Raw genomic sequence first — 18,277 nt, forward strand, 5'->3', positions numbered from 1 at the left:
TCAGTCTGATTTAACCGACGCGACGGAGTCGATTAAAATTGAACGACCGGGGTTTCGTTTAAAGACGACCGAGCGCCGCGAAAAAACCCTACGAATACGGAGACATTTATTATGGCGGTTAAAGGTGATTTTCCAGCGGTGGCGCGGCCATTCCGCAGGCGATACTACTCGCGTTTCGTGCGGGAACGCTCGCGTAAAATCGTAAAGGGAGCGAAACGAGAAGTTGCGATGTGGCCGGGGAATGGAGGTTTGATCTATCGTATATGGGGGTGCACACACCCAAGCGCACGCCTGAAGCTTTACGACTTCGTCCACTTTACATTAAAAGCATTCTCGCGGTTAATGGACGACTTCTCGTTAACGAACTCTAACTGTGAGTTATCGGCACGTGAAATTCCGGGGACTAGTCAGGGTCGAGTCAGCCGCCTTTCGATCTTCTTTTCCGCGCGCGGCGCGCGCGTTCCGGCGCGCTCATAAATTATCATCGTTGATTAAAACTTTATTGCCGGCGTAGCCTCGGTCGCACCCCGAGGATAGACTGTAAACGTCGAACGCACGAAGATAGAAAATTTCCAAGTTTGCCGCTCGTTCGTTCGTTCGTTCGAAAGTTCTTACGTCGAATCGCGACGGTATCGTCGTGCGGGGGCCTACTAAATCTCGAAGATGGCATTCTTCGTGCTCTCTCTCTCTCTCTCTCTCTCTCTCTCTCTCTCTCTCTCTCTCTCTCTCTCTCTCTCTCTCTTTCCTCCGGCATGCCGATTCTGAAAAGCCACGTCGCATGGCAAACGAGGGGGCTGCTATCGAGGAAGAGAATACGCGAAAGTTTTGCGTGTACAGCGCAGGAAAGGAAGCGTGTAATTCGCCGAAAGTTTCGCCGATAACATTCCCCCCTGGCACTGAATTAACGCGCGATTCTTTCGGCTTTTCGCAAAAGTGTCGTGACACGGAAATAATCAGTTCGAAGTTCGACGCAAATGTTGCGTCCAAATATATCCGCTCTTGTCGCGAAAGAACCAGCCATTGTAGTTTTATTGAATGCCACCAGTGCGCTCGTATTTGAAGTTTCGTTATTACCGAAATTACTCGTGTAGAACGTATATCAGGGAGTGTGTTTTCATCGGCCTTCATAATGCATGATACGATACCGAGCTCTGCGGCTATCTAACAATTAGTTGCTCTCGCTTATAATAGCCATATTATGCTACGTGAACGCACGAGGAGAATACAATAATACAACAATCGCGTACGCACTGCCATTAACATCTATTTTTATACATTAGTCCTGTTCTATTATCTTCGAAATGTCCAAAAACTGCGTCAGCATTTTGCAGAAAATATCTGGGTCTACTTGATTCACAGAATATTGCACTTTGACCTACAGGTCAAGTGACGGATTTAAAGAGACGCTGTTAAAATATGAGGAAATGATATTTCGGATGCTTGAAAATAATATAGAGATATATATTTAACGAAAAGGACATGTCTCGTTGAAAAATATGAAGTGATCCTTCTTTTATCAGAATTGGATGTCGTATATTTTTGCACTTATTGATTTAAATTTACCGAATTTAATTACAATATCTGCACACATAGACGTATACCATATGTACGTCTCGGAAGCTATTAATATATGTACTCGCGGACGACGTCGTCGCACATTGTCGCAGATAGAGATATAGGCTAATGGTCGAACGGTGTGAATGCAGGCATGAGGACCGTAAGACGACTGGCTGCAGGATAATTAATCGTTTACGTATTGCGTTCATGTGCCTACGCGCGTGACACGCGGCTGCATGCGTGCTGCATGATGGAACACGGAATAATTATCGTTCCCGCTGTCGCGTGACGCGGGATATTTTCCTCTATATATCCGCACCGCACGTAATTAACGACGGATTATAACGACTGGTTAATTATCGCAAAGCCCACTTCTGGACCGACCGTTGCTACGTCGGAGCACGTCACTTCGCGGTAATATCACTCGATCAGTTATATTCTGGTTTCATATAATACCGCAGAAATAGAAACGAATCAGTGCACATGCCTGTGACAGACACTTTTGAAAAGATTGAAGTTTTAAATATAAATGTGAGAGACAAGAATTTAATCCCAAATTGATCTCATGAAACCTTCTAATAAAAACTGGATTTATAAAATTACTTATTAAATAATGAAAGAAGAATAATGGGTTCCTTGAATCCATGTTTCTTGCTTCCATAATAATCTTCATATTCAGACAATTTGATTTTAACTAACTAGCGAATCTTCGTTTCGGAAGTTTGTAGCTTGATTCTCCATCTCTCGCAGTGCCTCTTGTTATTCAGCCCGTCTGTGTGTAAATCCCAACGTGGCCGCTTACTGCTTACTGCATATTATCACGCATACAATCGTGCTGCTTCAATTGGTTCATCACGAATAAAGCTGGTTGATGCCACGCAATTGTATACTCAGCCGGCGAAATCCCCTTGTAAGTTGTTAATTTTATGCATAAGAGGCGCGCATGGATCGAGATGATTCTTGCATTACACGCGTGTTATAATCTTGCAACAAGCTCGACTAGCAGCGGTTCTCGAATAATGCGATCGCAGATCGCATTCGCTGCTTTTATATATAATTTCTATCTTGAATATTCTTTCTTGAGGAGATAAAGTTTCTCTCTCTTTCATTGTTTTTTCATGATATAGACTGTACAATTTTTATGGTAAATCCATTAAAAGATTCACACACATGTATAATTAATTTTTATATATGTATATGTACTTTCTGATGTGTTACAGAAAGTTTCTTTCACTATTTTATCGTAATATAATTTCAATTAAAAAATTATCTAACAATAAGATGTCAGAAACTAAATATTATAATCGAAAGAAAGATTTAATCTGATTTGATTTTAAAAAATCGACTTTATCTTACAATTAGTTGAAAAAGATCAATTAAAGAACGAAGTTGAAGATAAGCACGATACTGCGGATTCCCTTGTGGATAGGGGTATAATTTATTGTTTTTGTCACATCGTCGCATCAGAGGGTTTCCTAAATTTAACAGATTGCATGGATAACTTGAAGGTTCAAATATGCGAAACTCTCTTTGATTGCCACGGGTTGTCAAGCTTTTAGTATATATACCTATTAACCCTATATACCGGGTGCGCATGTGCGCCCGTGATCATCGAAACTTTCGTAATATATACACGTCGCGAACGTGCGTTACTGCTTTCTACCCTACAAACGCGGCTCATTCGGTCTATGTTATATAACGACACGGTAATTCTATTGAACGGCTCTCCCATTGATTTCTATGTACTAAACACAAAAATCACTCGCGTAGTTTTACTATTCAAACTTCAACCAACATTACCCTTGTTCATAACAGAGTCTTCATTCGGTACAAAATGCCTATATAACATACTACCGCAATAATTTATTTCATTTCGTAACGTTTCGCCATTTACAACGTCACTGAAATGCACGTCTCAGATATTTCAACCTCTTTCCCTGAAAATGTGTAGATATAAACTCGCGACGTTGCTTCCTTTCCTCCCTTCGATCCGCCACCATGCTTCAACGTCCAACAATGCTAATGCGAGCCATTCGGGCTATTTGTAAGATAGACATTTGTATCCTGCACTATACGTACCATTTTATTATCCATCAGTGCCAAATTTCCTCCTCGCGGAAGCTTGCAAATGTTGATCGCTCGGCCAAAATTTCCGCGCCCGCGGGCAGACGAAATAGAAGAGAGAGGAGAGAGGTCATCGGGGGCGACAGACTTTTTCGAGGACGCGCGCGACAGTCGCAAATGAAATTCCATGGCGCAATTTACCATGGTAACGGCACGCTTATGGTTATTTATAAATCAAAACGGGGTGGAAAACGGCGAGGGCACGTTTTCCGAAGAAAAATAAATTCCACGTAATTTTCGCAGATTAGCGTGACGTATCCCGACGCGGCGCGGCGCGGCGCCGCGATTCGAGCTCTCGCCGCGGCTCTCGTAAACTCGTAACCAGGCTGCGTAAGTTACGAGCAACCGCCGTTCTCGTTGTACACCGCAATTAGTATGATCTATCGCGTAAATGTAATAACGCGTATACACCGCCGCCGCCGCCGCGTTTTAAGTGCTTCGTTTCAGCGGCCGTAAAAATATGACGACGGCGGTGTATCGAGTTACCCGCGGAATCCCCTCATTTGCTACCCTTTGCCTATCTCGTTTCCTACCCCATCGCGTCCCTCCCCCGCCTCGTTTTTTCCTTCTCTCTCTCTCTCTCTCTCTCTCTCTCTCTCTCTCTCTCTCTCTCGTGCGCGCGGTGCAGATCCGCGATGCGATTTAAACGTTAGCGCGCGATTTGCATACGTGCCGATGTTCCTATGGAGAGAAGTATGTATGAGTGAAGGGGACGCGATAGCGGTACACGACCCTGTATGTACATAATCACTTTTTTGCTATGCCGGCCGCCTACCTGTGCTCGATGCGCAACGCTGCTCCAGCGTGCTTTGGACAGCGCTTTTAATGCTATTTCTCTGTAGCGCGAACCATTATAATGGGAATGAAGTAACGTCAATCGTATACTCGTCTCTCTTTCTCTCTCTCTCTTTCTCTCGTTCTCTCTCTTTGTATTATCCTTTTGGCCGGTGAACTTTTTGCAATAAAGTTGGATGTAATTATTAAAAAAAATTAATGTTATATTAACATACCGTGGACATACGCGAATACGAGAAAACAAAATAGAAGATATAATTAATGATGAAAGCGCAACAATACAAAAACTATGACATAACTACATATCGTTCCTCTTATATCAAAACGATGAATGTGCTTTTATGACTAAAGGAGAAGGGAGCAATAAAAAATTATTTTGTAGTTAAAGTTAAATTTGAAATAAAAATTGACATCTGCAAAAAGATTTCAAAAATTTTCATCTCCAGAATAATCTAAAATTGTGAATTTCCAAAATTTATCGAATCGCACATTTATGGCATTAGCATATTGGGGACGATATAATATGAAAGATTGCAACTATATTTACAACGCATAGCGATAAAAAGTACAATTTAAAAAAAGATACGAAAACCGTATTGGAAATTAGAGTCGACAAGAAAATAGATTTCGAGCGACTCTTTTTGATAGCAATAATTTCCGACTATTTTCGCAGGATTTTATTTCAGACGGCATCGCTACTATCCGACAAAACAAATACGTATATTTTTACCACGTCGTTTCTAATTGTGCGCGATCTCTCAAATTTCTGATCGATCGACGTTAATTGCGATAAGTAACGTGTATCGTATTAACCCCGACTCCCCATTCTCGCGATCGACATTGTCGTCGCGTCAGCGGCACGCACGCATGATCAGGCTTTTAACAAACTTGACGACAAAGGCTGTTATAATTGGGGGAGGACAGTAACAAAAGCCTCACCCATAATGAACTTCTCTTTATCCCGCCGAATAAATTTCAATCCTGATTTCATAAATGTGACACGTCGCTGTTCTTCGCGCCGGCTGGTCATTGTAATCCAAAGTAATACAAACACGCACGTGTATAGGATATTACAGAACTCAGCTTTCAACTGAGTTTAAAGTCGATTTGTGCTTAAAGGAAAGATAAATTAACATATAATTATAATCTTTGACAAAATTATATCTCATGGAAGTACGATTTTTAAGAACAAATAATTGGCTATAAATAAATAATGCTTTAAAATCAAATCGATATATACAATTCGTATAAACGCGGAGAGCTCAATACTTTTCACACTCGGCCGTTAAGTTGGTTGTTAAATTATTCTTTGTCTGCCGCAAATTAAAATTTAGTTCAGCGATTGGTTCAAAGAATTTAAAACGATTATATAAAGGATACGACGAAGTTTGTCTCGTATAGTATACGTGCAAAGTTTCCCACGTTTCACGTGTGTTCTTTGTTTCAACACATGCAAACATACACACACCGAGTCCAAGGTGGAAGCCCGTGCGGCCAAACACTTCTGTAAATGCACTTAACACAGCGATAATATTATGTCTCGTTGGAACAGTTGGCGGTTGAAGAGGCCGGAATGGTTGGCGGCCAACCATTTGCGGTAAATCGGTCGCGACAGGGACTCGCTCGTGGCGGACTTGCGGCGTCGCGTCGGGGCGCTCTTGCTTGCCAACGTATATCGAGTATACGTACATCATAGCAAAGGTCCGCACCCGTCTTTCGAGAGACTCGCAAAAAAGATCTTATGATCTTTTTCTCTCTCTAAAAGAAATTCTCGAGAACGCCTTGGAAAATTAACATTTCGCGTGTCTATTTCAATTTGAAATAAAAATAATCCCAGATTATTAAATAAAATCATAGCGGAAATCACACATATACCTCTTTCAATTTCGGCCGCGAATCGTGTAAAACGGAGGATGAGTTTCGCTTCCCTATCTCTCATTTAATTTCATTGCGTCGCTCACCGCAACCACCATGAGGAAAAGTCGCACGTCTCGTTTATCTTTTCGTCACATTGCCGGCAATTTTAAAGTCCGCGGTTAGCCCGTAAACGTGCTGTCCCGGCGTCTCGACGTAAGCCGGGCCGTAAACTTCATTTCTTTAATGAGCATGACTCCAGACGCGATTTCGCCGCGGCGACGCGCGCACACGTATCCGCCGTATATCCAGCATTCGTACACTCGCGGCGATATCAACGCGAAACGCGTTGAGAATTTCGTTACGGCAATCGTGCACGCGAGAAGCGTCCGTTTCGCACGGACGCGGCGTCGCGTCGCGGCGCGGCGTTGGAAGACGCCGACGGTGCCGGCGTAGGTGACGACCGGCACGAAGGAGATTTACTCTTCTTTTTATATTTCGCCCAAGACGCGCATTTCCGACGGACGACGGAGGAAAGCGGGATTAATGAATATTCAGGAGCAACGGGGCGCAGCAGAGTTGGACTCTCTGCACTGGTTGGCGCGAGACGAGAGAGAGAGAGAGAGAGAGAGAAGGGAAGAGAGAAAAAAAATAGAATGGTCAGCGAGGGAGGAAGCTGGAGGAAGAAAGACGCGTGGAGGAGGCGAGATAGAGAATGGACGCGAGAAAATGCTCTGACGTTAACGCGATTAATTTGCTGGGAACTTTACATTTTAATATTCATCCCGGGGACGCTCTCCCTGACCTCCTTCCTTTTCTTCCCGCCTTCTCCCTCGCTGCCTTCCTTACTTTTTTCCTTGTCCTTGTTTTTCCGCTCTCCTTATTTCTTCACGCGACCCCTTCGTCTAATCCCGCTTTTTTTTCCTTGGTCCCTCACGCGTTTTCCGGTCTTTCCCAGTTTCTTTGCGCTTATTTACCCTGGCGGAATCGTGACGATGCGCCTCGAAAGTTGAGTATAATAACAGTCTCCCGCGAGTCGAGAAGCCAATGAGGCAGAATAAGGAGAGAGTACGTGCTAAAAAATTTGTCGGACAGTTTATGATATTAACACTTTGAAGTAGATGACTATAGTAAATCAAGAAAAAAATATTCTATGTCTATAATATTTTTCCGGGCGTAATACTTTGGACTAAAATGCATCGTAATAATTTTAAGAAATAGGTATAGCACATAAAAGAAGTATCATTTTATAAAAGATCGCAATTATATAAAGATGACGCCGCGAAAACGAGGACAAAATTCTTAAATGTTGAAATTTGAACAAATTTACACGAATTTGTTCGAATATATTATAACATTGTTTTTCACGGAGCTACTACATTAAGAAATAAACTTAACAGCTTGCTTTCTTTACATTCTTCTTGATTACAGAACAAACATTCCTAATTAAACACGGTTCTTGTTTCCTTCCCTCCGTACTGCGTCTCTTATTTCTCGACGGGTTTTTGATTTGTGAACAAACGGTTTCGGTATGTGCGCGTATCAGACGAGCACGCCATAGAATTCGATATCGATCGTATAGAACACCCAATGCGCGTGCATTGCGTGTCCTATATTTATTTAATTAGTCGATGGGAAGAAAACGAGAGTTGACGCCGCGGGACATTACAGATAGATTGCTTGGTTACCACCCGCGGAGTCTCTAATTAAACTCGGCGCGAACTACAATGTAATAAAAACACAGGTGCGACTATCCGGTAGACAGCGAGCGTATCGATTATTGTCCGACGTTGACGTGGAAAATCTGCTCGTCCTTTCTCTCTTTTAATCCCGTTATTTTCGCTCTAAACGTACGTGTGTGTGTACTACAGTTTAATTTAATCAACGCGAAAATAATCCGCGCTGTGCTAACTGAATAAATGTGTTTTTGCAGGCTTTTTAGATTTGCGTGAAAATCTCCATAAAAATAAATAGTTTAGAGTAATATTATTGCACAAATGTTGATTGAGTAAAAAATTAGCGCTGTAATAGTCTATATGTTAGAGAATAAAGGTAGAAAAAATTTATTTCAAGAGACACATTTTACGGTATTGGCTGAAAATTGACGATCGCCGGTTGAGACTACTTTGAAAACTACAGCTGACAATTTCCGTAGTCTCCTGCAGGAGCACGTGCGCGGCCGGGGATCCGCAGAACGACAACGATCGAAACAGGGTTATTATAGAACGAGAAGGGAGAGAGTTTTGCCGCGGGTAATAAGGGCGGAGGAGGATATAGTTGGTGGAGTAAGGAAACGAAGGGAGGGGGGACCAAGTCAGTTGTAGGTTGAGACCTTTGCATCCATGTATAGCGCGCTCAGAGGGTTATGCGCAGGAGCCTCGTAATAATATAGATGACTCCGATGCGATTAGGAACGCAAGCTTCGAGGAAATGGTCCTTCAGAGGTGCTTACCAGGCGTTCCGCCCTTCTCTCTTCTTCCCCCCCTCTCTCTCTCGCTTTCGCTCTTTCTTCCATCCTCTCGTTGCTCGCAATATTCGAGCTTGCCTGGCAGCAAGCGAGCCCCCCTTCGATCCTCCATCGATTCTCGTTCCCCTTTGCCCGCTTGATAGGCGTAGATCGGGCGGCCGTCGCTCGCGCCATCGGGGCTGATCCCCCGGGGCCTTTCCTCGAATATCCGCTGCTTAGCACACGTTCCGCATACATTTTTAATCGATTCGACACGCTTTCCGTTCCGGCGAACGAGCCGCTTTAACAGTGATTTTCGTCTCGATCGAGTTTATTGCTTTTTCGCCTGAATGCGATCGTTTTGTTTTATTTTTTCAGTTTTGCTGTTTTTATTCGAGTTAAAGAATGACATCGGGATTAAACACGTGGCACCTAGGTGGTCAACATAAAAATTTCAAATTGGCAAATTTGATTTTTATTTTTTAAACTGACGTGCCGAATATTCTCTAATATGATTGTCTGATGGTAAAAGTTTTGACAATTGCGCGGTCGGCGTATCTCTTTATGGTCGCCAAAGGGGAAACGTAATTACACGTCGTCCTTAACTTTCAGAAATTTCTTTGCACGTAAAATTGAAATTTGCGGAGATGCAGACTAAAAAACCGGTTAACAGTCCGGCGGGCTCTTTAAGCGAAATTAGTCTATGGTTACGGAGTCGAGAGGCGGTGATAATGGCACTTGTTGGTGAGCGAAGCTTGCCCGCTCGGGCTTCGTCCTCTAAAATAAAGTTACGGCCATTAACAAAACTAGGTTTCTCACTTTAACTTATCCTAAAAATCCACGTTGCATCAAAATTGGAGTCGCTAAATTGGTGGCAGTTGCTGCCCCACGTATTTTTCACACTTTAGAGAGCAAGGTGGTTCCGCAATTCTCTTCTCCCCAGATTTGTTTTACAATATTTTTAATAATAAAGTAAATATTTATACACACGCATATAATATTGCATTTTATGGAAATTTATAATACATTTAATTAACACGAATTATAATTTCAGATATATCATTAAAAGTGTTATTTATACATATTGTATATGATGTCATCAAATTATTATTATATAAAATTTAATTAAAGTGTATTATTAATTTATTTTATTAAGTTTCTGTTATGTGTTGCAATCATATAAATATTTCCTAATTATATTCGCACATGTTAAATACAGATATATGATTACTGTGGCTTATTAAATTGCCTGGAAACATTTTAAAGGTACAGCTCTGGGAACATCGTTCATTCTTTAATTTCTAATTTGCCAACAGCGAACAGTGTCGTCCGTGCGGCAACGTGACCGCGGTGGTATTTTCTCTCATATGTTTAGGACAAAAAACGTACGATATTTTAAGTTACCTGAGATTTTTTTAGAAGACGTACAATTTATCGCCGGTCCCTCGAGTTTCCTGCCACGGCCATGGATAACCCCCGGTCCCCATCCCGCTATGGCGGATAACCCGGCTCTGTCCGCGCCACGTTCGCTCTATGGCGGCACTCTCTTTCATACATAGCTGACATTTACCACCTCCCATATCCACCCTCTCTCATATTACGCGTTGAAATAGCCCTCGTCCCCCGAGCGAAGGCGCAGCAGGACGTAATAGCATTCTCGGAGAATTACTTATACCCTCCTGTGACCACCACTCATCGCGGCCAAGTTTCTCTCTTTCCACGAGCTCTTTTCCTGATAAAGTCTTGCCTTGTTAAAAGCAGTGTCACTCTTGCCCCCGTCGGCGCGGCGATGAAAATAATCAGAAATAAACGCGCGGCATTTAGTTGCGGTATAATCTTCTCTCTCCTCTTCTGTTCTCGAGGTATTTGCTCGACGATTATATTTCACAGGAAATGATACCTATAAGGACAACAATCTCTAAGCCATTGTTTTATATATTCGAGTACTGGGAAATAATTCTTAGAGTACATTGAATTTAAATTACGAGAGGAAGAGAGAAGGGAAAGGAGAGAAATTTTATTTTTGAAAATCTTGTTACGTTCGTTTGAATCACGTGCCACTTAGCGCACGAGTATAAAGCAAGAAATTTCAAAATAAATGTACCGCAAAGCAATAAGTACGCGACATATCGGCACAGATCGTAATCCTTTTAATAAAGAGGTAATAACGTCGTTACGACTTTCACGCGAGTGAAGGCAAGGCTACATATATCGCGATCCGCCGTCAAGCGTACGTCCCATCCGTATGGACATTACGTAATTGCAACGGGACGTTTATATAACGGGAATATTATTATACGGGTTACGTAACGGATGGCATTAATATACAATATCCTAATAAGCGCATGCACGTTGTACGTGTACAAAGTAAATTTCATATCATTATCGAATAACGCCGCTCTCTGTAATAAAAAGTTCGCAGCGTAACGAACGTTTATGCGAATGTGCACCGACGATTATTCGCGATTCACTCGAACGTAGAAGAAAGGAAAACCGTTTTTCCCCAATTCGTTCCCTCGTTCGCTCATGCAGCTTTTCCCCGCGTCAAATTCTGTTATCCCCTAATTACGTGCATTCTTTTACATAAATTAAACGACGTTAAAGTCTATTAGGTCCCTTTTATGAATATTTCATATTTATGAATAACATTTTCTTAATGCAATGTTGTATATTTGTCGATCGCATCTCTATTGTTTAAAAATATTATGACTGTTTTTTAACACATGTTTATTTTAAACTGCCTAATCTAACGCAATCAAATACATTGACTTTTCTTAAAATATTTAACATTTAGAAGTTTGAAAATTTATATGTCATAAATTAAAGATATTAATATATGCTTGTTTTTAATAACTATTATTATAAATAAACATAAATACTAACTTTTAAATCCCTAAATATTATAAAATCGAGTCATTAACACATTATTAGAAAAATAGATCAGCTATACTCAAACATATTTTTTATTATTATTAGTGAACGCGATCTTCTAACAAGAATCATATATTTTATATTTTAAAAATATTTTCGTAAGGTAATTTTTTACAATTATTTGTACTCGCAATGTGATATAATATATGCGATCAAAAAAGCTTTTAGTATAAATAATTTTAACATTTAGAAATTTATAAAAGCAATAAAAACGTCATTGGGAACAAATTATTTATTTAATTTTGAATTTCTATATATTTTGACGAAAGTATTCGAACGATGATGCACCAATAAATCGAATAACGTTCGAATCCTTACGTGAATTACAGTGTATAAGATTTGATTACTTTACTCCGTGAAATCCTGATTATCAGCGCACCGGCGCGACGCGGCGGATTAGTTTCTGGCCCGTGATCGACTTAGTGCGTTTTAAGATAATGTTAGTCGATCGCGTGACTGGGGCAAAAGTAGGCGACTGATAGGAACGGTAATTTTATATAGTATGTATATATATATTGCGACTTGATATCGCGGCGCTGACCTTTCCACCAACGGGAAAAATAGGAACCTTCGCTGCATGCGAGGTAGACGGGATTAGAAATCACGTCGACCTGCGAACCGGCACGGTGTATCTTACGGTGCGTGTGCGTGTCGAGAAATGGCTCTACGAGTCACGAGCGTATATAACGCAGTGTTTTCCCTTACACATTACGCTTGACCCTCCATCGGTCGCATATATGCATCTGAAAGATATATGGGCTGAGCTTACGTTCTAACCGGATTTCGTTTGTATAATACAGAGGAACAAGCAGAGTTAAATTAATCTTTCGGAATTAGTCTTCCTTCCATATTACGTGTGGGCTAGAGGAAGATTTTTCTTACGCACTTATTAAATTCGTAATAAATCCGAAAAAGTACGTGATATTATTGCACAATATATATCTGAAGAAAAAATTTCTCGTATTTCACTTCGTCGCGAACGATACAGAAAGATGTGATTTCTCTCTCATTCGAATAAAGCGAATGAAATAAGTCAAAGTTATTCGCTTTTAACACATATATCACGCGATAACTCAGTTACTCGCGTTCTCTTTTTCGAGATATATAGCTGTATAGAAAGTCTCTTAGAAAGCTCATTACATACGCGGAAATAAAATTTTTCAATACTCATCAGTAGAAATGTAAGTTGGTGTGTACCACGTTGAACGTCTCTCCTCGTTCGAAGTATTATGACGAGCCGAAGCTGATGTCGGGTATTAGTGTGACGCGTTAAAGTTACTACGCACGTATTAATGTTTTTATGCGAGTCGCGGCGCGAGTGATATAAACAATGTCCTTCCCACGAGTAATGGAACGACAGGGCGAGGCAGGGTGCAGCGTATTATTATGTGCTTAACTGTCCAACGCGTCGTATCCACCGCCCGCTTGAAGGGGCGAGACTCTCGTCATTCAATCTCACGAATTTCCACGCCTCACTTTTGTCAGGTAAATTAACATTAGCAGTATACTGTTCAGCTGCGTGTATCTACACTGAGGAAAATATGAATCTAGTATTCGCATGATCGGCATGGTGTACATATGTCTACTCTCTGCGGATAAAATAGCCGAGTCATCCTGTTTAAAAGAAGAAAAACAATGTGTGCGTCTCTGCGTCAAGTCCCTCCGTAGATTCTTATTCGATTGTTCATTCGATTCGAAATACGTGATCTCCTTACAATTCGCTTCTCTTGTGCGTTATCTCGTACACGTACGGCGGCAAACCCCGTTCTTTCACACGTCGCGATCGACGAAGAGTTAGAGTCGCGTTGAAATCGCGGATCTTCAAAGCGGATCCTCGTGTCACTGTCCGAATTTCGATCGAGGTATAGTCTGCATCAGTGTCGCCGTCGTCGGGTCGTCGTAACGTCGTCCTCGCGGTGGCGGCCTCCCACGATTCGTCGCCGTTATCGATCGCGGCGATGGCGGCGGCCGAAGAATTCGGGGTGCCGGACGGGGGACGTGTCAGTTTCTTTGCGGTTTTATTACACGGCTCGCCGGAGGTGGCAATTTGTTGAAGCCCGCGTTGTCAAAGACCGGAAGTAGGTCCCTCACTCTTTGTCCCGTGCCGATCGACGCCAGCTCGATCCATCTGCAATGGCGAAACACGTGAAAAAGGGGTTTTCTCCTTTTTTTTTCTAAAAAGAACCGTTCTTCCCCTAATGCCCGCAAACCTTTTGTATTTTATTGGCAATGTTCCATTAAAGATATTACGGCGAAGTAGAAGAGCGGATCGCGTAATGGCGCTATCATTACTTTTTATTTTTTTTAGAAGAGACTGCGTTTTAGGCTAATAGCAATTATATTTCGCTCTTTTGAATTCTACGTTTTGAAACATCGACAGATAGATGATTCTTATTGAGAAAATCACATTAGCCGAAAGCATCAAACTAAAAGCTACATAAATTGAACAAACAACTCATCTCGTGTGAAAAGTCTTTTCATTATAAAGTCATTTTTAACACATTTGATCGCATTGTACGGGTGAATTAATAACAGCGGTCCTATAATATGTATAATTCGGAAGTAACGGAAGTGTTTTAAACAACCGCGATTATACCGCGAATTGTCGAGCACAGTTTCGACGCAACGATAGTTAATAAATATCGGACAATAAATATCGGCCGGGAACGATATCGGTGTTGCGCGTAATTTTTAACATGGCCACGCGAATTTGTTCAATGAATCACGCGCGGCTCGCGTCGCACGAGCAAGCATGCACGAACGAACTCACTTCCCACCTGTTGTTTTTGTATTTTGCGAGGGGTTGAGCGGCTGGATGGGGCGTTTCGGTGGGGAAATATGTGGCCCCATAAAAATCCAAACCACGGCTCAGCAGCATCGAGGTCTCCTCCACGCTGGCCAGGGTAACCCTTATAACGGGTGGCCCCGTATAAATCGTCGGCGGCTCGTTCAGATTCTGCGCGTCGCTCTTTAGCTTGTCATTGATGGCCTTCACTGATTTATTTAACACACCATTTTATCGCATGCATTGCAGAAAGGCAGAAAGCTCGTGACGCGTCGCGCGTCACGGAAAGTAATAACGATTACAAATCCGCGCGCGTGTACGAAACGCGAATATATATTATACGTATAAAGTGACGTATAAAGTCAACTGCAAAATCTATTGTTGACGTTATGCGAAACGTACAGAGACATAATTGCTCGAGAAATTGAATAACGCAGATAAGTAGAACGATTTTTTGCAAAAATAAATTTTTTTATTGAAATAAAGTCTTAAGTTACATACGCAAAATATATAAATATATGCATACATGTAAGCGAAAAGATTTTTGAAATCGTAAAAGGAGAAGCAGAGTATCCGTTACGCGTATAGGGTCTGAAGCTTTCCCCCGGAAAGAGCGACGCGCGGTATGAGAAATATGGAGAAGAGAAGCATTTGCATTTTCGTGACTCACAAACAGTTCCCGTATTCAGGGGTAGCCTGGTTACTTCGACGATAGATCGATATTTGTAGAGAGCGTGTCTAATATCATCCTCCGGCAGTTCTTCGGGCACATCTAGAACGTAGACCGTGAAGATCTTCGCCGGTCTACACGGTATAGCGACCTATATATTACAAATTATAATGTGCACGTCATTCGTCAAATTTATTCTAGGAAAATATTAAAAAACGGTTACAAGAATTGCGAAATTATATTTAGCGATTTCTACAATCGTCAGCTTTAAATCACGTAACGCAATAATTAAATATCAAGTTGCTTACGTAAATCACTATCAAAATATTTTTGTCGTAAAGCACCTTTTATATTTTGTTGCATATCTGCAACATGTGTTCGAGAGCGTTAAAATCCATGCAGATCCCGAGATTAGTTGCAGAAGCGCTATAAGGTATTTCTCTGTATCAGGTGCTTTAGCTTTAGTAAGGTTTCCCAAAAGTAATCGTACAACATAATGCAACACTCCCCGGATGTAAAGTATAAAAACGCTAATGTACGTGAAATTATTTGTCACGGAATTACTTTGCCAACCGTTATTTATCGGTAGGAATATTTCCGAAATATTTCCGTGATTCTATAAATGCAGAGGTAATTAAGCCGCCAAAATGCATCGGTACGGAGAGAGTATCTACCTTTTTGTAAAAACGAGCACCCGTCACTTTGTGAAAGCCTTTTTTATACACCGCTTGAAAGTCCTCGATGTTGCTGAATTTGAAGAGAATCCCGGTGGCGGTCTTCGTCAAAGAAAATGCACCTCTAGATCACATAATAGAAAGTTGTTTTGATTATGATATAAGTTAATAAGGAAAAGTTTGCCATAAAAGTCTGTGACACAAGTTTATGAAAAATTTCTGTATTTACATGATAGAATAATTAAGCGGTTAACAGTTAGTTCGTTCTGTATAGCTTTGACGCCAACGAGTGCGAATGAATTTTTGCCACTGTCACGCATGAAACTCATTGTCGATGCGCAAAAAATGTTCGCACACAGCATCAGACGCAGTTGGCTTAATGGATTTATTGTCGGACCTGTTACTGCCTTTACTACTTCACGCGACGCGCCAACTGACTTAACTACTTTTAGATCCGATTCGGGCCCGAAGTACTTTACTCTCTTGCGGATTAAACTAAGTGAAGGCCGAAGTAATCTAGACGAGGCGCACACACAGTCGATGTTAATGCCACAAGTTAGTAAAAATAAAAATTGGATATAAATCTGTCCTTGTGCATAAATATCTTGTCGCGTTCCATAAAGTTTTATAATTTATCTTCAACAAACTATAATCGGTGATATAAGATAATTAATTTTTGTAAATAGCCGTTTATAAATCCTTGTTATTTGAAAAATGTATTTTGTATCGTTGTTTCGATATTTGCTCTTGTCTTAAAGAACGGAGGAAGTTACAGTAGTTTTGACGATAAAACAAAATTATCTATGTTCACCATGTCTCGATCAATCAATCTGAAGATTTATTATCAAGAATTTAATCAAATTACAATGTTTAATGTACGGTCCTCAAATCTTGCGCGTGTAACTTTTTGCGATAATGATAAACTTGTCGAACACATGCAGTCATCAGTGAGTGCGCATAAGACGCGCGATAAAGCAACTAAGAAATCCGACGGCACTTGGAGCTCGTTTGTCATAGTTATCGGGGTACAACGCCCGGTTTAACGTCTCTTTCTTCGAGCGATTTGAGATCCGGGAAATAATCCTCGTCCCGAGCGGCGACGAGAGGTGGCCTGCCACGAAGTGATGCGCTCACCGGAAGTTCATCTTCTCGCAGATGGTGGCGGCCTTTTCCATGCTCAGCTCGTGGCTGGGGGTGAGCAGGAAGGCGCCCTTAGTGAGGAAGTCGTTCTCGCTGACTTCCGAGTCGGTGTCGCCGTGGTCCTGCCAGTCGGCGGAGCCGCGTCGGCCCTCCTGATTCAGGCGCAACATCGAACTGCTCTTGGACGCGGACATGTCTTTCTCGCACTGCGCACTGCCGCCCTGTTCCGACTGCGACATCTTTTATAGCGTTGCCAGTGAACCGAGAACGGGTGATCTCACGTGTGCCGCTCGAGAGGGAACGGTCCTATACACGTACACGTAACGTGTTACGCGAGATCGATCGCCCGAGAGGATATCGGCGCGAAACCGGACATACGTCGTGCTACACTGCTTCGTATCGCGTTCCACCACGGTCCTTTTATATGCGCCTCCGAGTCGCCCGCGGGCGGACGGATAGAATAGATGGCCGGCAAGAGGTAGATTGATCGACGAAGATCGGCGGTCGGAAGATTGTACGAACAAAAAGTGTCCCTGAACGCGGCGCCCGATGCGGCTAGTTAAGTCCCTGCATGATTGTTACTGATGCGCATATGCGCGAGGAAAAGGATCAACTGCGAAGGTCCGATTGCTAGTCCAATTGTCAGTACACATAAGTAAGTAGGATGTGTAGGAGGAAATGTCAGGCACTCGGATATGGATTATTACTCACGCTAATGATTTTAATAGATCAGGATGAGCTCGTGATATTGTCGAAAACATGGGATAGGCGCAGCTTTCGATCCGTCCGTAAATGTCAGGCGTCACTGTTTCGTCCTGTTCACGACCCTTTAATATACTTTTTACATTCAATTACAAAGACGCTTTGTGTCAAGCTGAAACAAAGAACACGAGACGCTCTTTTCTGACCCAGTTATATTTTTTTTAAATATCATTTTCTGCAGTGGATATAGGAAAAATGCTGGGGAATCCTACTAGAAAGGGAGAAAGAGAGCAGGGGATGATACATTAACTTTGTACGATTTTAACCTATACTTAACACGTAAATATCGTAATACGTAGCAATATTTAATTAAAGTTTATATTTTTTTATAAGAGTTATAAATCTATTTTAACAGATACAACAGAAAGATTTGTCGAGATATATTTTAAAAATACACATTCGTGTTTCCATTGTTTTATCACAAAATCTATGACAGCAGTCTGTGGAGATTCGTATAAATATTTAAACATCACTATATTCGCAAGTGCACCGCGGAAAGCTTTATTTGAATTAAATTTTAATGTCTTCCGCTTTTGGCA

The 18,277-nt window shown here is 41.7% G+C and overlaps 1 protein-coding gene and 1 long non-coding RNA gene across 6 annotated transcripts in view; one reads left to right on the plus strand and one right to left on the minus strand.

The window, feature by feature from the left end:
* Positions 1–18,277, plus strand: part of LOC143901140 (uncharacterized) — a 153,772-nt gene that overhangs the window by 31,619 nt on the left and 103,876 nt on the right. The gene's annotated exons all lie outside the window — the stretch shown is intronic.
* On the minus strand, positions 11,925–17,379 carry LOC143901158 (uncharacterized). Its single transcript, XM_077413192.1, has 5 exons — positions 16,971–17,379; positions 15,837–15,960; positions 15,163–15,313; positions 14,485–14,701; positions 11,925–13,835 (listed from the first exon to the last, which is right to left on the minus strand). The coding sequence occupies exons 1-5, from the start codon at positions 17,213–17,215 to the stop codon at positions 13,709–13,711; spliced, it is 864 nt and encodes a 287-aa protein (XP_077269318.1). The 5' UTR covers positions 17,216–17,379; the 3' UTR covers positions 11,925–13,708.

This window comes from Temnothorax americanus, unplaced genomic scaffold, assembly GCF_048541705.1.
Source record: "Temnothorax americanus isolate GAGA-0224 unplaced genomic scaffold, ASM4854170v1 Scaffold32, whole genome shotgun sequence".
Lineage (NCBI taxonomy): Eukaryota > Metazoa > Arthropoda > Insecta > Hymenoptera > Formicidae > Temnothorax > Temnothorax americanus.